Source organism: Rousettus aegyptiacus, unplaced genomic scaffold (genome assembly GCF_014176215.1).
Source record: "Rousettus aegyptiacus isolate mRouAeg1 unplaced genomic scaffold, mRouAeg1.p scaffold_m13_p_12, whole genome shotgun sequence".
NCBI classification, from domain to species: Eukaryota; Metazoa; Chordata; class Mammalia; order Chiroptera; family Pteropodidae; genus Rousettus; species Rousettus aegyptiacus.
In genome coordinates, this window is record NW_023416287.1 from 65,497,270 (window position 1) to 65,511,921 (window position 14,652).

The 14,652-nt window shown below is 31.7% G+C and overlaps 1 protein-coding gene across 10 annotated transcripts in view; it reads right to left on the minus strand.

The window, feature by feature from the left end:
• The window catches only part of NOL4 (nucleolar protein 4), a 277,921-nt gene that overhangs the window by 182,808 nt on the left and 80,461 nt on the right, over positions 1-14,652 (minus strand). For 6 of the 10 annotated variants that reach the window (XM_016153923.2, XM_016153925.2, XM_036229931.1 and 3 more), the window contains exon 2: positions 12,795-12,944. In XM_016153923.2, coding sequence (XP_016009409.1) covers positions 12,795-12,944 — 150 coding nt within the window. Of the gene's footprint in view, positions 1-11,759; positions 11,823-12,794; positions 12,945-14,652 lie in introns of all 10 variants that reach the window. The other 4 variants (XM_016153930.2, XM_036229930.1, XM_036229932.1 and 1 more) reach the window with 2 other exon arrangements.

Sequence of the window (14,652 nt, forward strand, 5' to 3'; positions counted from 1 at the left end):
ACCTAGGTCTCCCAAATCCTGGTTTCTTTCTATAGGTTGAATGTATCATGGTGGGCTTATCCAATAGACAGAATAAACAAATGCTTAGGGTCAACGAAAAGCAGAAACATCAAAATAGATTTTAAAAATTTCACAAAACCCCAGAATATCAAAGTATTATCATAGGACAAAGTCAGTACTTGTGAAACTTCCTTAAACCTAAATTATACATGAAAATGTGTTGTTCTTATTGTTGTTGCTAAATTTTGAATTAGCTATGGTGAGGGGTTGATGCTGTGGCACAACGTAATTTTTTCATTACTTATCACTTCTAAACTTCTAAAGACCTTAATTAATCTCTGTAATGAACATTGATATTGTTTTCAATGAAAAGATCACATTCTAAGTCCTTTAAGACTAGAATTTCACCAGTAATGTAGAAAATAATAAATTATATAACATAAATTACACGTAGAAATGATTTCTCCCATCCATCAAAAAAATATGGTAATACATCTACATAAAAACAGTTACACTACAGTATCTTTTGATGAACTAAACAATAAAATTGGCCTCTGAGCAAAGATAGTATGACATTATTAATCTAATGATAAACTTACCCACCTGAAGAAGGCTTAATGATCAAGTTCCATAAGAGGCACTACTACTGATATTCTATTTATGGGTGTGTGTGTGTGTGTGTGTGTATGTGTGTGTGTGCGTGTATATATATACACACACACACACATACACACACATACACATATATATATCTCCATATATATACATATTTATGTATATACATGTACATATATATGTATATATATACCCATAAGTAGAACATATGTACATAGTTACATATATACATATTTATATATTTATAAACACAAATGGAACACATTTCTGAAAGTTTACTGACAAATATTATAATATAAAAGATGATGAATATTTTACCTTGCCAATGTCTCTAGCTTTCTGAAGAAAGAAGAAATGATACTTCCTTAAAACCCTACAACTACAAAGCCAAATTCTGGCAGTTCTTGAGTGCCACTCACCTTCCCCTCAGCACAGTTCAGTTAAGGTAAAAATGTCAATTATCCAAAAGAACTGAAATAAAAATCAACCATAGTTAAATTAATTTGCAAATTTCATCTTGTAATTTTGATAATACATACTTCTTAAAGTTTTCTTCCTTTTGAATACCAGAGTTTTATGTTCAGAATTAAATTTTCTTTCCTACTTGGATCTGAATAAATGAAGTAACAAAGTTAGAAAAATTAAAGTTAAAACAATGTAATAAATAGTTGCTTTGCTGTACCTTTTTAGACTGTGTGTCTCACAATTACATGATAGAAGTGAATCTTATAAACCGAAGTCATACAATTTTGTAAATTAAGAGCAAAATTGATAACAGAATTTTAAGAATTATTTGTCCTATATGTCTCTTTTCTTCAGTTCCAAGCATCTTTCCTAATTTTAACTGTCTAATTTCTGAACCTTTTCAATACAAAGGTCCTTTAAATTTACTCATCTTGTGCATAGACCTGCAATTCTGTGGTTTCTGAAATGGTAGAGACAGTTCTCGAAATTAAGATTCTCATTCATTATATAACTTAATTGCTTTGGCTATTTTACACAAGGAAATATCTCCTAAACATTATATATGTGTTTAAGTTTTTCATTAATTTAGTGTTTAATACGTGGATTATGCTAAGTAAGAATTTTACATGGATTTTATCAATTAATCCTTACAAAAATCCCAGGAATAGATTATCATCATCACCCCTGTCATTTTTGTTTAACAGACATGGAAACTAAGCCTGAGAGAGGTTTTATAATTTGTTAAACAAATAGAAGAGAGAAGACTCGTGATAATCTGGTAGCGGATTCTAATCTTTTACTCACCACACTTTTATAGCCTTTCCTGATCATCACTATATAAGACAGACAGACAGACAGACAGACAGGAAGAAAGGGAAGGGAAGGGAAGGGAAGGGAAGGGAAGGGAAGGGAAGGGAAGGGAAGGGAAGGGAAGGGAAGGGAAGGGAGAGAGAGAGAGAGAGAGAAGAAGAGAAGACATAGAGAGAGAAGAAAGAAGAAAAAAGAGAGAAAGAAAGAAAGAAAGAAAGAAAAAGAAAGAAAGAAAGAAAGAGAAAAAAGAAAAAGAAAGAAGAGACTGTCTCATTCATAGAGTGTTGCAATATTAACCTCACAACATAGGTTAATTATGCTAAAACGTTTACAATGTTCCCTGGTGTGAGGTTCTTTATAAAATGCTCTGACCCGTTTCAGATGACCCTTCTGAATACAATGGGCAGCTAAGCTCTCTGTACCTTGTTTTGGGTTACAAAGTTGCACAAAAAACACATCAGCCTATGTAGTAACAATACAGAGCTCCACCTGAAGGAAATTAACAGGCCATCTGTTCTGTTCCAGCAGAACTGATAGCTAAAGTGATGATTTTGTAATATTTAACAGTCAGTAACCGAATGCAAAGGACTTTCCCTTTTAATAGAATGTACAAGAAGGAGTATAAGTAGCCTATTTTTAAAGGAATAAGACTTCTAGTTAAAAGGAAATCGTCATTAGAGAAGTCATTCTTGGTTTAAGATTTGACCCTAACACCTGAGCTAAAGTGATCTGAACCTAACACATGACATTGGCAAATCATGAGCATAAGCAATCACTTTTTAAATCAAAATGAAACAAAAAAAGCTAAATTCAAAAGATTTATCAACCAAAATCACACCATTATGGCTTAAGGTTCTATGGATTTAACAAAAGAAGAAAAACAAAACAAAACATAATTAATGTTATTAAATATCAGTAATTTGGAAAAGTAATAGATGGATGTTGAATTTTATTACAAGTTGCACAGAGTGAAGCCCCGGCATAGTTAGCTCCATTTCAGATACTGAGCTTTAGTACAAAATAAAATTGACCTAATCACAATATTTTTTAAAAATTACTTTCTCCACCTCTGCTTCATAAAATGAATTTATAGAATAGTGATAATACTTTTATTTTAATGGAATAATAGCATTAAAGCCATGTTGTTATTTTGCCAAATAACATGCACTAAACTTATGGAAGAATTTGCCTTTGGGGCCAAACTTTTGACATTTTTTGTAATAAACACTCTTGGGATTATAAATAAAAAATAAATTAGAAATCACCTCTCAGTGAAATTTGTTTATCTTACCAAATTTAATATTGTAATATTCTATCACAAACCATCTGCAAAATACACAGCCAGATAATGAAACTATAGAAAATTTAGTTTTAAAAACTAACAAAATTAAAATATGCTTGAACATAGCTTGTAAATCCAAATGTCATGAAAGACCCCCAATGTCCTGATTCTTAAAGACACAACACACCATAGTCCAGAGAGACTCCACTCTGAGAAAGCAAAGTCTTGGTTCTGGGCAATGTCTCCAATTCAACATGGACCACTCTGCTTTTACCTAGTTTGTGCATTGTGTATCTTTAAACATATCTGAAAGGAAGGCATTAGGATGTGTTATAGGATGTGTTTTATATATATATATAAAACATACATATGTATACACATATAAATATATTATACACACATAGATATAGATAAATATAGATATAGATATAGATAGATATAGATACAGATATAGATATATAGCCATATCTATATATGGCTTGCAAATGCTGTAACATTTGGCTATAACATTTGGCCCACACATTTTTCTAAATGTGCTACAAAATTGAAATGTCCAGCTGATGGTTTGCTCTTATATTTATATCAGTTCTCTTTTACCCATTTCATGCATGAGAAAAGATGAGCAGCAAACATCATTGTACTTTTACAGAGGAAGTTATTAATTAGTGGAGGTGCATGTAGAAACAGTCTGTAAAGATAAAGAGATTTTCAACTAAACATTTATTTATTCAACAAATACCTATTGAATTCATATGCACTACAATTATCGCTGAATACTGTCAGATATGTTTCTATATAACTAATGTACCTGGATATAGCAAATTATTGGAATCACTTATTGGTAATTGGTTAATTTTGAAGTGATTCTGAAAAACACTTTTATCCAGACAATATGAACATAAATACTCTTAGGTAAAAAGTGCGTCCATAGCAATAATCAATTGGACAAAAAGCCAGACAGCTAGCCTGCCTAATCAAGTTTGCATTCACTTGGGACCTCAACAATTTTTGCTTCAGAACCTTAACCACTATTTTAGAAAGACTGTGCTATGTTGTATTTGTCTAACCTCTAAACATCTGTTAAATAAACAACTAAATTCCTGTACCAATACCAAAACCAGAATGCTACTAGATTTGCACTTTAACACCAAACTCACCACCGCTCCCCTGGCGGAGGATTCTCACGTTTTGTTTGGCTTCCTGTCAACATTACTTGTTTTGCTATGACTCTGATACTATTATCATTTACTCCACTATGATACTTTCGGTTTCTATCACTGTCCACTATTTCTTTTCTGTACTTTTTCTCTGATCATTTTCCACATTCGCTCTTCATACCCATTCATCAACTTCCCTTGCCTTTTTCATTTAGATAAGGACAGGTGGTCTTGCCCAATCAGAAATATCTTGGATTAATTTTTAAATAGAATTAAGATTGCTAGAGAAAATACAGCACACCGAATTAAATTTGAATTCCAGATAAATATGCAGTACTGCGACAAACACATTAAAAAATATTATCTATCTGAAATTCAAATATAACTGGGGTTCCTACATATTATTTCTTAGATCTGGCCACCTTACATGGTACATTTACCTAAGATGAATGAAAATATGGGTTAGAGCCTAAAGATAGTTTTAAATTAGGAACAAACTGATATGTCAGGAAAACCTGAAAATACACCAAGAACAGAAGCGAAAAGCAGGGTAAGTGGAAGTAATTCTTGGGCAGTCTGCAAGCAATTTGAAATCACAGTGCTCATTTAAAGTAATGTTTTTCAACTTTTAGACCAATAGCATAGGTATAAATATACTTTACATCATAAGCTAGTACATACACACATTTATATAATAAAATTGATCATTTCTATTTTCTGTTTCACTTTTTAAAAGTGATCACAACACACTAAATTGCCTTGACAACTCAATAATGAGTTGTGATACACAATGTAAAAATCACTGGCTGAAAGTAAAGGCATGCATTCTATTAATCTAAATATATGTGCTGTGGTGTTAAGAGAAGATGGTTATGTGGTCAAGTTTAAAATGAAGGCTGGTGAATCCAAAGGAGGTCTAAAGCAGGCAGGACTATTTTTAGACAGTTCAGGTCATACTTAGACAGCCACAGGCAATTTGGAAATTTGAGGCAAATGCATCAAATGCAGGGTGAGAGGAATGAAAAGTGAATGTGGTGCAGTGGAATAGGTCAGTATCCTCCAGGGATGGGAGAAATGTTACAAGTGGGAGGCAAAAGGAAAAGACACCCGGCTTAGGCAAAGGCACAGAAATTTACTACATGATAAAAAGAAACTAGAGGAGGAAAATAGAGGAGAATCAGCAGTCTAGGGCAACGTCAGATGAATTTGGCAGTATATCACTATAAATTAGTAGATTAAGGTATAGGAAAACAAGAAATAGAATGTAACTTAATTATAATACATCACTTTTTATTGGAAATAGTTTTTGTTTCATTGATTACACTTCAAATTTAGCTGTATTGCTTTGTAACAAAGAATATTTTGTTTCATCTTTATTATAATGATGAACATCTTTAATTTGGAGTTGTATTTTACAATAATTAAATCATCAATTGAGCAAATCAAAAAGACAATATTAAAGAGTCCAATAAATGAAGTATATTTGTAAATTTGTGTGTGCTATTTTTATGTTGCTTCTTATGTTAGAATATTTAGCTGTTAAAAAACAGACTGTCATATGAAGGATTCTTATATTAAATGACCAAAAAAAATGAGCAGATAGGCGCTGAAAAGGTTTTTCTTAATACATGTTCCCTAATAGTAGAATTAAGAGAATCTCTAAATATTGCATGTAAATAAAATGACTCAGTAAATCAAGTGTTTATACAATCACATGAAGCATGAAAACTACATTAAAATATGCAGTCACACATGGGAAGCATGGGACAATATATTTCCTTCCTTGATTTTTTCCTAAGAGTGCATATAGAATGATATATTAGTGGTTTTACTTGGTCTTAGAGGATAACAAGTAGAATTCAACCTTCCTGGTCTCAGATTCATTGGCACACTGAAGATTTCCCTGGCTGCTGTCACAACTCCCTCTGTTAAAGTTTCCTTTACTTCCTTCCCCCTGCTAGTCATTGGGAAGCAGCACTTCTTTTGAAATAGCCAAGAATATTGTTGCTACAGTCACTCAAAGCAGGCAAGAATTAACCATCCTAGGGGAAATGGAAGAAAATGGAGAAAGTTAGACTTCATTCTACTAGGGCGTCTAGGAAGTTGCACAACCCTCATAAATTTATGCAGGCAAAGTGGTCTGTGAGATGATGACAATGTACCACGGACACAGAATTCATTGACTTCTTGAATTGCTCAACAACTGACAAAGAATGAAAACATTTTCGTGATATATCAAGTAGCTATATGGCTTCCCAGAAAATGTCTCTCAACTTGGGGCATTTACTGTGCTCTAAAGGTGACTGTTGAAAATAGGGAGTAGGAATGCACTTTGATTATCACAATAACTGGAGTCTGTGTTGCTGGAACATGATGCTCAGGGGTTACGGAATTCACCTCCTTTCTAATTAATAGAGTCAAGGAGCAGAGCCCTGCTTAAATATGATTGTGCTATAAGTTGACTGAAATAGGATAGTCCTAGAAAAACAAGAGTGGAGGAGAGAATGAGGAGTAGAGCAGATAAACAGATTTAAAAAAATTGGTAAAAGCTGGTTTCCTTTTACTTATTGCGAAATGACTAAAACTGCTACTGATAAAGCTAATGACTAATAATAAATGATTCTGAGAAATGAATGAAGATGTGGGTGAGAAGTATCCATAGGTCACTGAGGAGCACAGATGACACAAAGGAAGAAATAGGCCTTTCAATATCTTGTTAACAGAGAAAGCTGTTTACAGCACCTATCGTGCCACAAAAAAACTTCAATTTTTTTTTAAAAACCATATTATATTCATCTCAATACAATATTAGAAGCAATTATGTTAAAAACTTTACATGTACTATTTATGAGTTTCAAATCAATTCTATAAATAATACATGCCAAAATCACACATACAGAACTCTCCTTATCAGGATTTAAACCCAAGTCTAGCTGGCATCGTTTTCTTCCTATTACCTCACACAAGTCACCCGCATCCTATTCCTTCTTCCTGTTATATTTCATCCCAATTAAATATATATGTAGGTGTTTATACAGCTACACACATGCATGGAAATTAAAAATATTTTATTTATTACACCATCAACGTACCCAGCCAGGAACACCTAAATCTCTGGATTGGGTGGTAGAAAGTATTAAACGTCTAGAGTAGTTTTAAAGCTGCATTGGCTCATTTTCACCACAAGGGTGCACTAAAATAGCAATTTACCAGGCTGGTCATAAAGAGTTAATGAGGTTTCTCCAAAAGGTTAATCCTCCTTTCAGGGAATTATGTATTCACTGGGACATTATTGTTTAATATGAAAATTATTAGTGATTGAGTTTGTGACATTAGCTGATGATGAACTGGTTTGGGTGAGCTCTTATGTCTGATGGTCTCCACTATCAAAAAGACAGCTTCTGAGTATAAAGCATTTTATACTATTACTCTGCCCACCTGTGCTAATTCTAACTAAACCCACATGAGAAATAAATCAATTTTGATAAATGGTAGTACATTATTTTGTTTTAAGACGGTCTTTTAATACCCTAATTGACATGTCACTAATTTGTTTTTCTTTCCCAGATATTTTACACATCTGACATATAGTCTGAATATTATTTTTAGTTAACAAAAACAGTGGAACTGTTCTAACACAAAAGTGGATTTAATATTATGTGTGCTATGTATAACTGTAATAGCTGTCTTCAATATTTAGAAACCATCTGTGTGAAACTTGACCTATTGAATAACAGTATCACTGAATTCAATATTAGAGAATGTCTATAAAAACTTTAAATTTGGAATTTTAAGATTTTTTTAATCTCCTAACAGTTGTTTATTAAGCCACTCTAGTTTATAATAATAAAGTTAAATAAACAATGTCATATGCATTAAAAAGGCAATGTCCTATATTTGTTTATTTGCTATATTATTTTGCTTTTTCTTTATATTAGATCAAAGAAGATGGTTTACAGACATAAAATTAATTGGTATTATGCCTTCAGAATTTGAGAAAAACTAAAATATAGCCCTCTCATTTTATATGTGAGTGAAGTGTAGCCTAAGCCAAAAAGAGGTTAAATTAATTGTTTAGAACTCTTAAGTTTTAGTGTTATTTTTTCACACCACATCGGTTATAAATTTTGCTCATTAGTCTCATTATAAGTTGACAAAAATTCTGGAATTTTTATATAACAAACTAGCAGAAACTGATGCAAGTTAAAATATCCTATTGAGAAATAGAAATGCTGAACCAATAGGTACTTATTTTAATAAAGAAGGGACAAAATGATGCTAACTAAATAAGTTTAACTGTTCTAGAACTGATAGAATAAAGGTTTTCCTTTTTAATTTTCAGAGTAGGAATACAGAAATTCTGCATGATATGTTATTTTTCTATAGTATATCCCTGGAAAGAAATGTTCAATTAACATTGAAGGAAATTCTTTAAAGAGAGACATTTTTAAATTTTTTAAAAAATTTATTTGAAATTGACAGAATTAATCTTTGGGAAAAGCAAATGGAATAACTGAAATCCTCAGAAACTTCATCTAGCAGGAGATCTCCTAAACACAGGAACTCTGTCATTCTTTCATGTTTTCTGTCAACTCAGTCACACCTTAGATAAAAGTTACACTGTGGGCTTCCAGGAAGAGTGACATCTATGGGATGCACATAAAAATGTATGTTATTACTATTATTATCTCCTGACATGGATGCATGGGACAGGCAGAGGAAATTATATCCATAATATAATTAAGGCAGTGATAGATCTCTGTTAATTGTCCTCCTTGTTTCTCTACCTGGAACATGCATAGTGAACAGATAAAGAAGGAGAAATAACATTCAAAAGTTTACCATATGTCAAACATGTTATACATCTTAACTCATTTATTTTACCACCCCACGTATGTCATTATCTCCCTCTAAACAGAAAGAGAAAAAAAAAAAAAGTAAATAATTTACCAAAAGTGACACAGTTAGGAAGTGTTAAATTTGAAAGTCGAAACTGAGTTTGTCTGGCTTCCGGCCTATTTTCTTCAAGCTATAGCATATGCTCTCCACTCTGAATTAAATAAATGTAATTATTGGCAGCTATGTATGTGAGTAATACATGTAAGTTTACTGTATCACACTACAAGTTGTGAGTGTGTGTGTACATATATATGCCGACTGTTCTCTCTATTGAAAACACTAACGTTCCCCCTTAATTCCTGGATTTCCTCCAGTTACTCTAATTTTGTATGTAGCAAGAAAGATCCTTGAAACTTAATCCTTTAGTGGGACCCTGACTTAAGAAAGAACTCTGAAAAGGCAGCTGTGCTTAGCCTGTCATAGAATACAAGTGCTAAAAGACAATGGAGAAGAGTGATACAGTCCTTGGAGGGGAGGCGGAGCTCAGGAAGAAGTTAAGAAGTGTTAAGGACTAGAAGAGTAAACAATATCCCACATTCACTTTTTAATGTTGTATCATTAATTTTGAAGTGTCTCTCCAAATTGCTAAGTACCTGCATTCACTTTCCATACAAAGATATAGTTTAAGTTTAAATGTAAGCGATAATTACGGTAGTCAAATATATTAAAGGAAACAAATTCAATGCATCAATAACACTTAATATGGAGACAGGGACAAATGTAGAAAAATCTGACCTAAAAGACACTAGAATTCAACAATGACTGAAAATAATTATGATAGCCTTCATATATTCCTAAAATGTGTCATTTTATGTGGATTTTTTTCAAAGAACCCATGAGTAATCGAACATATACCCTAGAATTTTTATCTAGAGTCAAATTAGTTTGCAATAAAATTTAAGTATAATGCCTAGATATTTCAAGGAATGATATACTGCAGATAGGTAAAAACAAATAGCATTCAAAAGTTAATCCAATATTAAAGGACCACCATTTCCTGCAGAGTGAAAACATAGAAAGATTTGCAAAAAAAAGGCAAAGTAAATAAAATGACCACTAAATCTATTGATAATATTATTAAGACAATATGACACGCTTTAATGATTAGTTGTATAAGTATGGTTTCTTGGCCATGAAGGAAAAGGAAGAAAAAAGAAGGTCAATAAACATAATCGTGCATGCTCTATGAGTTAATGTGTTAGAAGTATAAAAAGATCTTAAACTAATGGAACCATTATAACTGCAATAGGAACCTAGCTAATTCTACCAATGACTAGCCAATTCCAGCATTAGTATTGAGAACTAAACTCTGACTCAACAGTCTAGGGCCCTAATGACACTAAACCATTCCATTTCAAATTGCGTTTAGTTTTATGCCCCATTAATTGAACATTTATATTAATTTTTAACATTAGACTTAAGTTCATTGTGGAGTCAAGTACACAGTTTTGCTGGCATTGCAGCCATTCCTTTTTTTTTTTTCCGCCCCCTATGATGAATTATTACTTCATGAAATGGAAATGTTTCCTAATTAGGATTCAATTTAGAGATACCAGAAGGCAAAATGTTATGCCAGAAATAACCTTCATGATATTTGGAAAAGGTGAGAACACTTAAGATATGAAAATAAAAAATAAACCTGGGCAGAGAAAGATCTTCGAATAGGATGTTTTCAAGAGGGAATGGATGATGTTTCAGATGTTGCTTATATTTTTGAAGTTGATAATGAAAAAAATGTCCTCATAAATTAATGCAAAATGATACATGTTGGAAACATGTTTGTCAACTTATTGTGTTTGTTATGCAAAATGACAATGGATCAGATTTTCTACATTTCATTTAAGAAAATACAGGGTGAGAAATTTGGATCTATGTCATTGGCTCATGTTTCCACTTTAAAGGTCTCTATTAGTACATCTGAAAGATTAAATCATTTTAAATTGCTTTTGAAACCTAATCAGATTTGGCTGCCACACTCCGACTGACAATGAAGCCACTTGTTTTATATCTGTTTTTCATTTAACACAAGTAAATTTATATATTTCTACCTTACAACGTCTTATCAAGTTTAGGAAGCTACTTCATGAAAATAAATTATCATAAGAGTACACAGTTAGTGATATTAGTAAATCAATATACAATTTTTTCCTATTATCACCCAGCGATAAAAACCTGGCTTAGGAGACAGGTGAAATGAGTATGTTGAGTAATATTAGTGTACATAAAAAATATCCTAAAGAAGGTAGGCAATTGTCATTAGTCATGAGAATGTCTCCTGAGATATGTAAGTCAAAAGAAAGTTTATGTGGCAGAATTATGTAAGGAAACTTACAATAGTGCCTGCCCACAAACCATGCAATTTGGAAACAGCCAAGAAACAAAACCATAGAGAAGGAGAGATAAATACAACATGTATTAGGGGTTATTATGCAACTACAAAGATTCGATATGACCCTGGAAATATAGCAAAAAATAGTTATGGAAAAGAAGCTATTTCTTATGCTCAGTAGCTAATTTTCAAACATATGTACCTGTATTTGAAACTTTGAGCATTTCACACATTTTTCTGTATCTGAAAAAAAAATGGATCCAGACTGATATTGTGTATCAATATAGCTGAAAACAGTTAATATAAAGCAGCCAAAAGCAAAGTTCAATAAGATTTCTAAAAAAGGATATTATTCTGACTGCTGATAAAATACTTCTGATGTATACTTTGCTCATATTGAAGAAGAATAATTTACTGTTCAATTTTCCTAGAAAGGATGACATATCTATATTAAGACAATTTCATAAACTTTGTAATTAAATGAAATGCTAGATTAAAGTGTCTAGATCAAACTGTAAGTATAATTAGACACTTTAGAAATATATAACTATTTTGACAATATATATTTCAATATCTAACAGGTAATTAAATCTGCTTTTCACATAATTTATGATAAAAACATTATATATTCATTTTAAAATGTTCAAGGGCATTAAATCTATGAAAATAACACATATCTTTTAATAATCTATTCTGAAAATTTTAAAAATGTATACACTTTAGGACAAATGTATTTAATATAAGGAGACATAAAAAAAGTACATAAAATTTCTTATTCATGTGATTATAAGTATTAAATAGGGAATACCTAAACATATTAATATAATTCAAAGGGGATGGAATGTTAAGACTGTAGTGGTAGTACAAAAGTTCATATATTCCAGTCCATAATTCATATATTATGATACAGTGAATAAATAACGCAAATATATCTTTCCATTTGTGGGCACTTGACTGGGACTACCACATTTTATGTATATTTAAAGAAAACAATATGAAAATACTAGAGACAAGTTTAAATTATATACAGTAGACTTGGTGAACATAGGACAAAAATAGAATCAGTAATAATTAAATTATAGTTTAAATGCTGGGTGTGACCATGACACGGTCTAATTTAAGTTGAAGATAAAATATTTATAATTATTTAACCCATTTTTAATAAGCATTCATAATACTAAAATTCAAAATTCATGCCTTTTCTTTTTTTTTTTTTTTTTAAATATTTTTAACTTACTGCTTTGTAAGTTCTCTTTTGTCCAGCATGTTTCCGAATTTGTTCTCCATTGGGCCCTGTTTCCACATGCATCGAGTAGATAATGTCAAAGAAATCTTCAACCACAGCTACCCGTCGTAAGGACAGTTTTTCATCTACCCCTACACCATCCTATAAAGAAAATCAAAATAAAAAGAACCACGAGATTAATTTTTTTAAATGTGCATTTATTACAAAGTTAACATATAAACTTGATTAAATGGAAACAATTTCATAAATTATCTAGATAGGAATTTTTTTAATCATGCATAAATATTTCATCATTTAACTCATTATTTACATATAGAACTTTAAGAAGTATGAAAAAAGATATTCGGCACAGTTAATCATGCCTACCTATAAATATCATTTTTAATGTTTTATAATAACTTCTTTATAGCTATTATAAAGCTATATTATATAGCTATTATAGCTATTATAATTTAATTCTTAAATTAAAATATATTTAAAGCTTAGTAATATTTTTATTATAATAATTTCATTCTAGATATTGATTCATTCATCCAATTAATATTTATCGAGTTGCTAGGTACAGGAAGTTGTTACTATAAAGGAATAAAAAATACTGAATCTCTATCCTTAAACATTGTATAATCTAGGAAAGAAAATGTATCCATTATGCTCAATATTAGACTAAGGGATAGTATCTGTTAAAGGTTAAAATGTGATTTCTAGAAATTACCTAGTTGTGAACTTTGAATCCTCCACTTGGAAATTGTGTCTTTTGTGCAAATGACTTAAACCTATCTAAATTTCAGTTTTCTCAAATTTCAGTTTTCAGAATTATAATATAGATAATAGAGCCCACTTAACAGAGCTGTAAGAATTAAATAAAATATGTAAAAGATGTAACTCAATATTTGGCATATAGTGAACACTCAACAAATGGTGGCTCTTGTCATTTTGATGATCATGATAAAAATATAAGCAAAATAGGAGCTCCCAGAATAAAGGTATGACCTTGTGCTGAGGTAGCTTCTTGGAAGAAATAGAATTTGACATGGTGGTAGTTCAAGGAGGCAAAAGCCATGGCAGTGGGAAGTATAGCAAAGAGCCAAAAGTTCTCATAGATAATAGAAAGGAATAAAAAATAAGTTTGGAATGAGATAAGAATGAAATTTAATATTACACAGGTACAACATGAGTTTCTTGCTTGCAAACACATATACATCCCCACCACACACACACAGTGTTCTTATTTAGATCCTGAGGCATAACCTGTAGTGAGACAACACAGCCATTAATGCTGGCACATAGCACAAGGAGGTGATTAATCTCAGCAAAATTATTATGCAGTCAATGAGTCAAATGGTAAGAGCCTCTTTGAATAGTAGTCCTAGCAGACTCAAGTCATTTGAAAACTGAAAAGAAATTACTCAGTACTACATTCTATTATTTCAATTTCAATTTTTTTCTGATTTACAACAGGCCTCAGAAGTAGCAATGCATAAAGCAGCATATTTAAATAACTATATTTGTAAGAAGCTATACATGAGGCCAAACAGCTAGGCATTTTGCCTTTGTTAAATGTGAAGTGCTCCCTCACAAATTCTCTATGATGCATGTGGAGCCTCACTAGGTTTCGGACCTTTCTCACACCTCACCTTTATCATCTTCTTTATTGTTCTTCTATACTGGACACATGAATAAACTCTCCTTGCCCTGTGATGCCGCACCAATAGACAGTTAAAGTACAGAGAAGCTGCATTAGGACATGGAAGTGAACAGCCTGGAAAGTTGTTGTAGCTTAGAGGACAATGCTTGGGAAATATCACTTTGGATTCCCATCCCTACAACCCCAGCCTAGTCCCTACTCTTC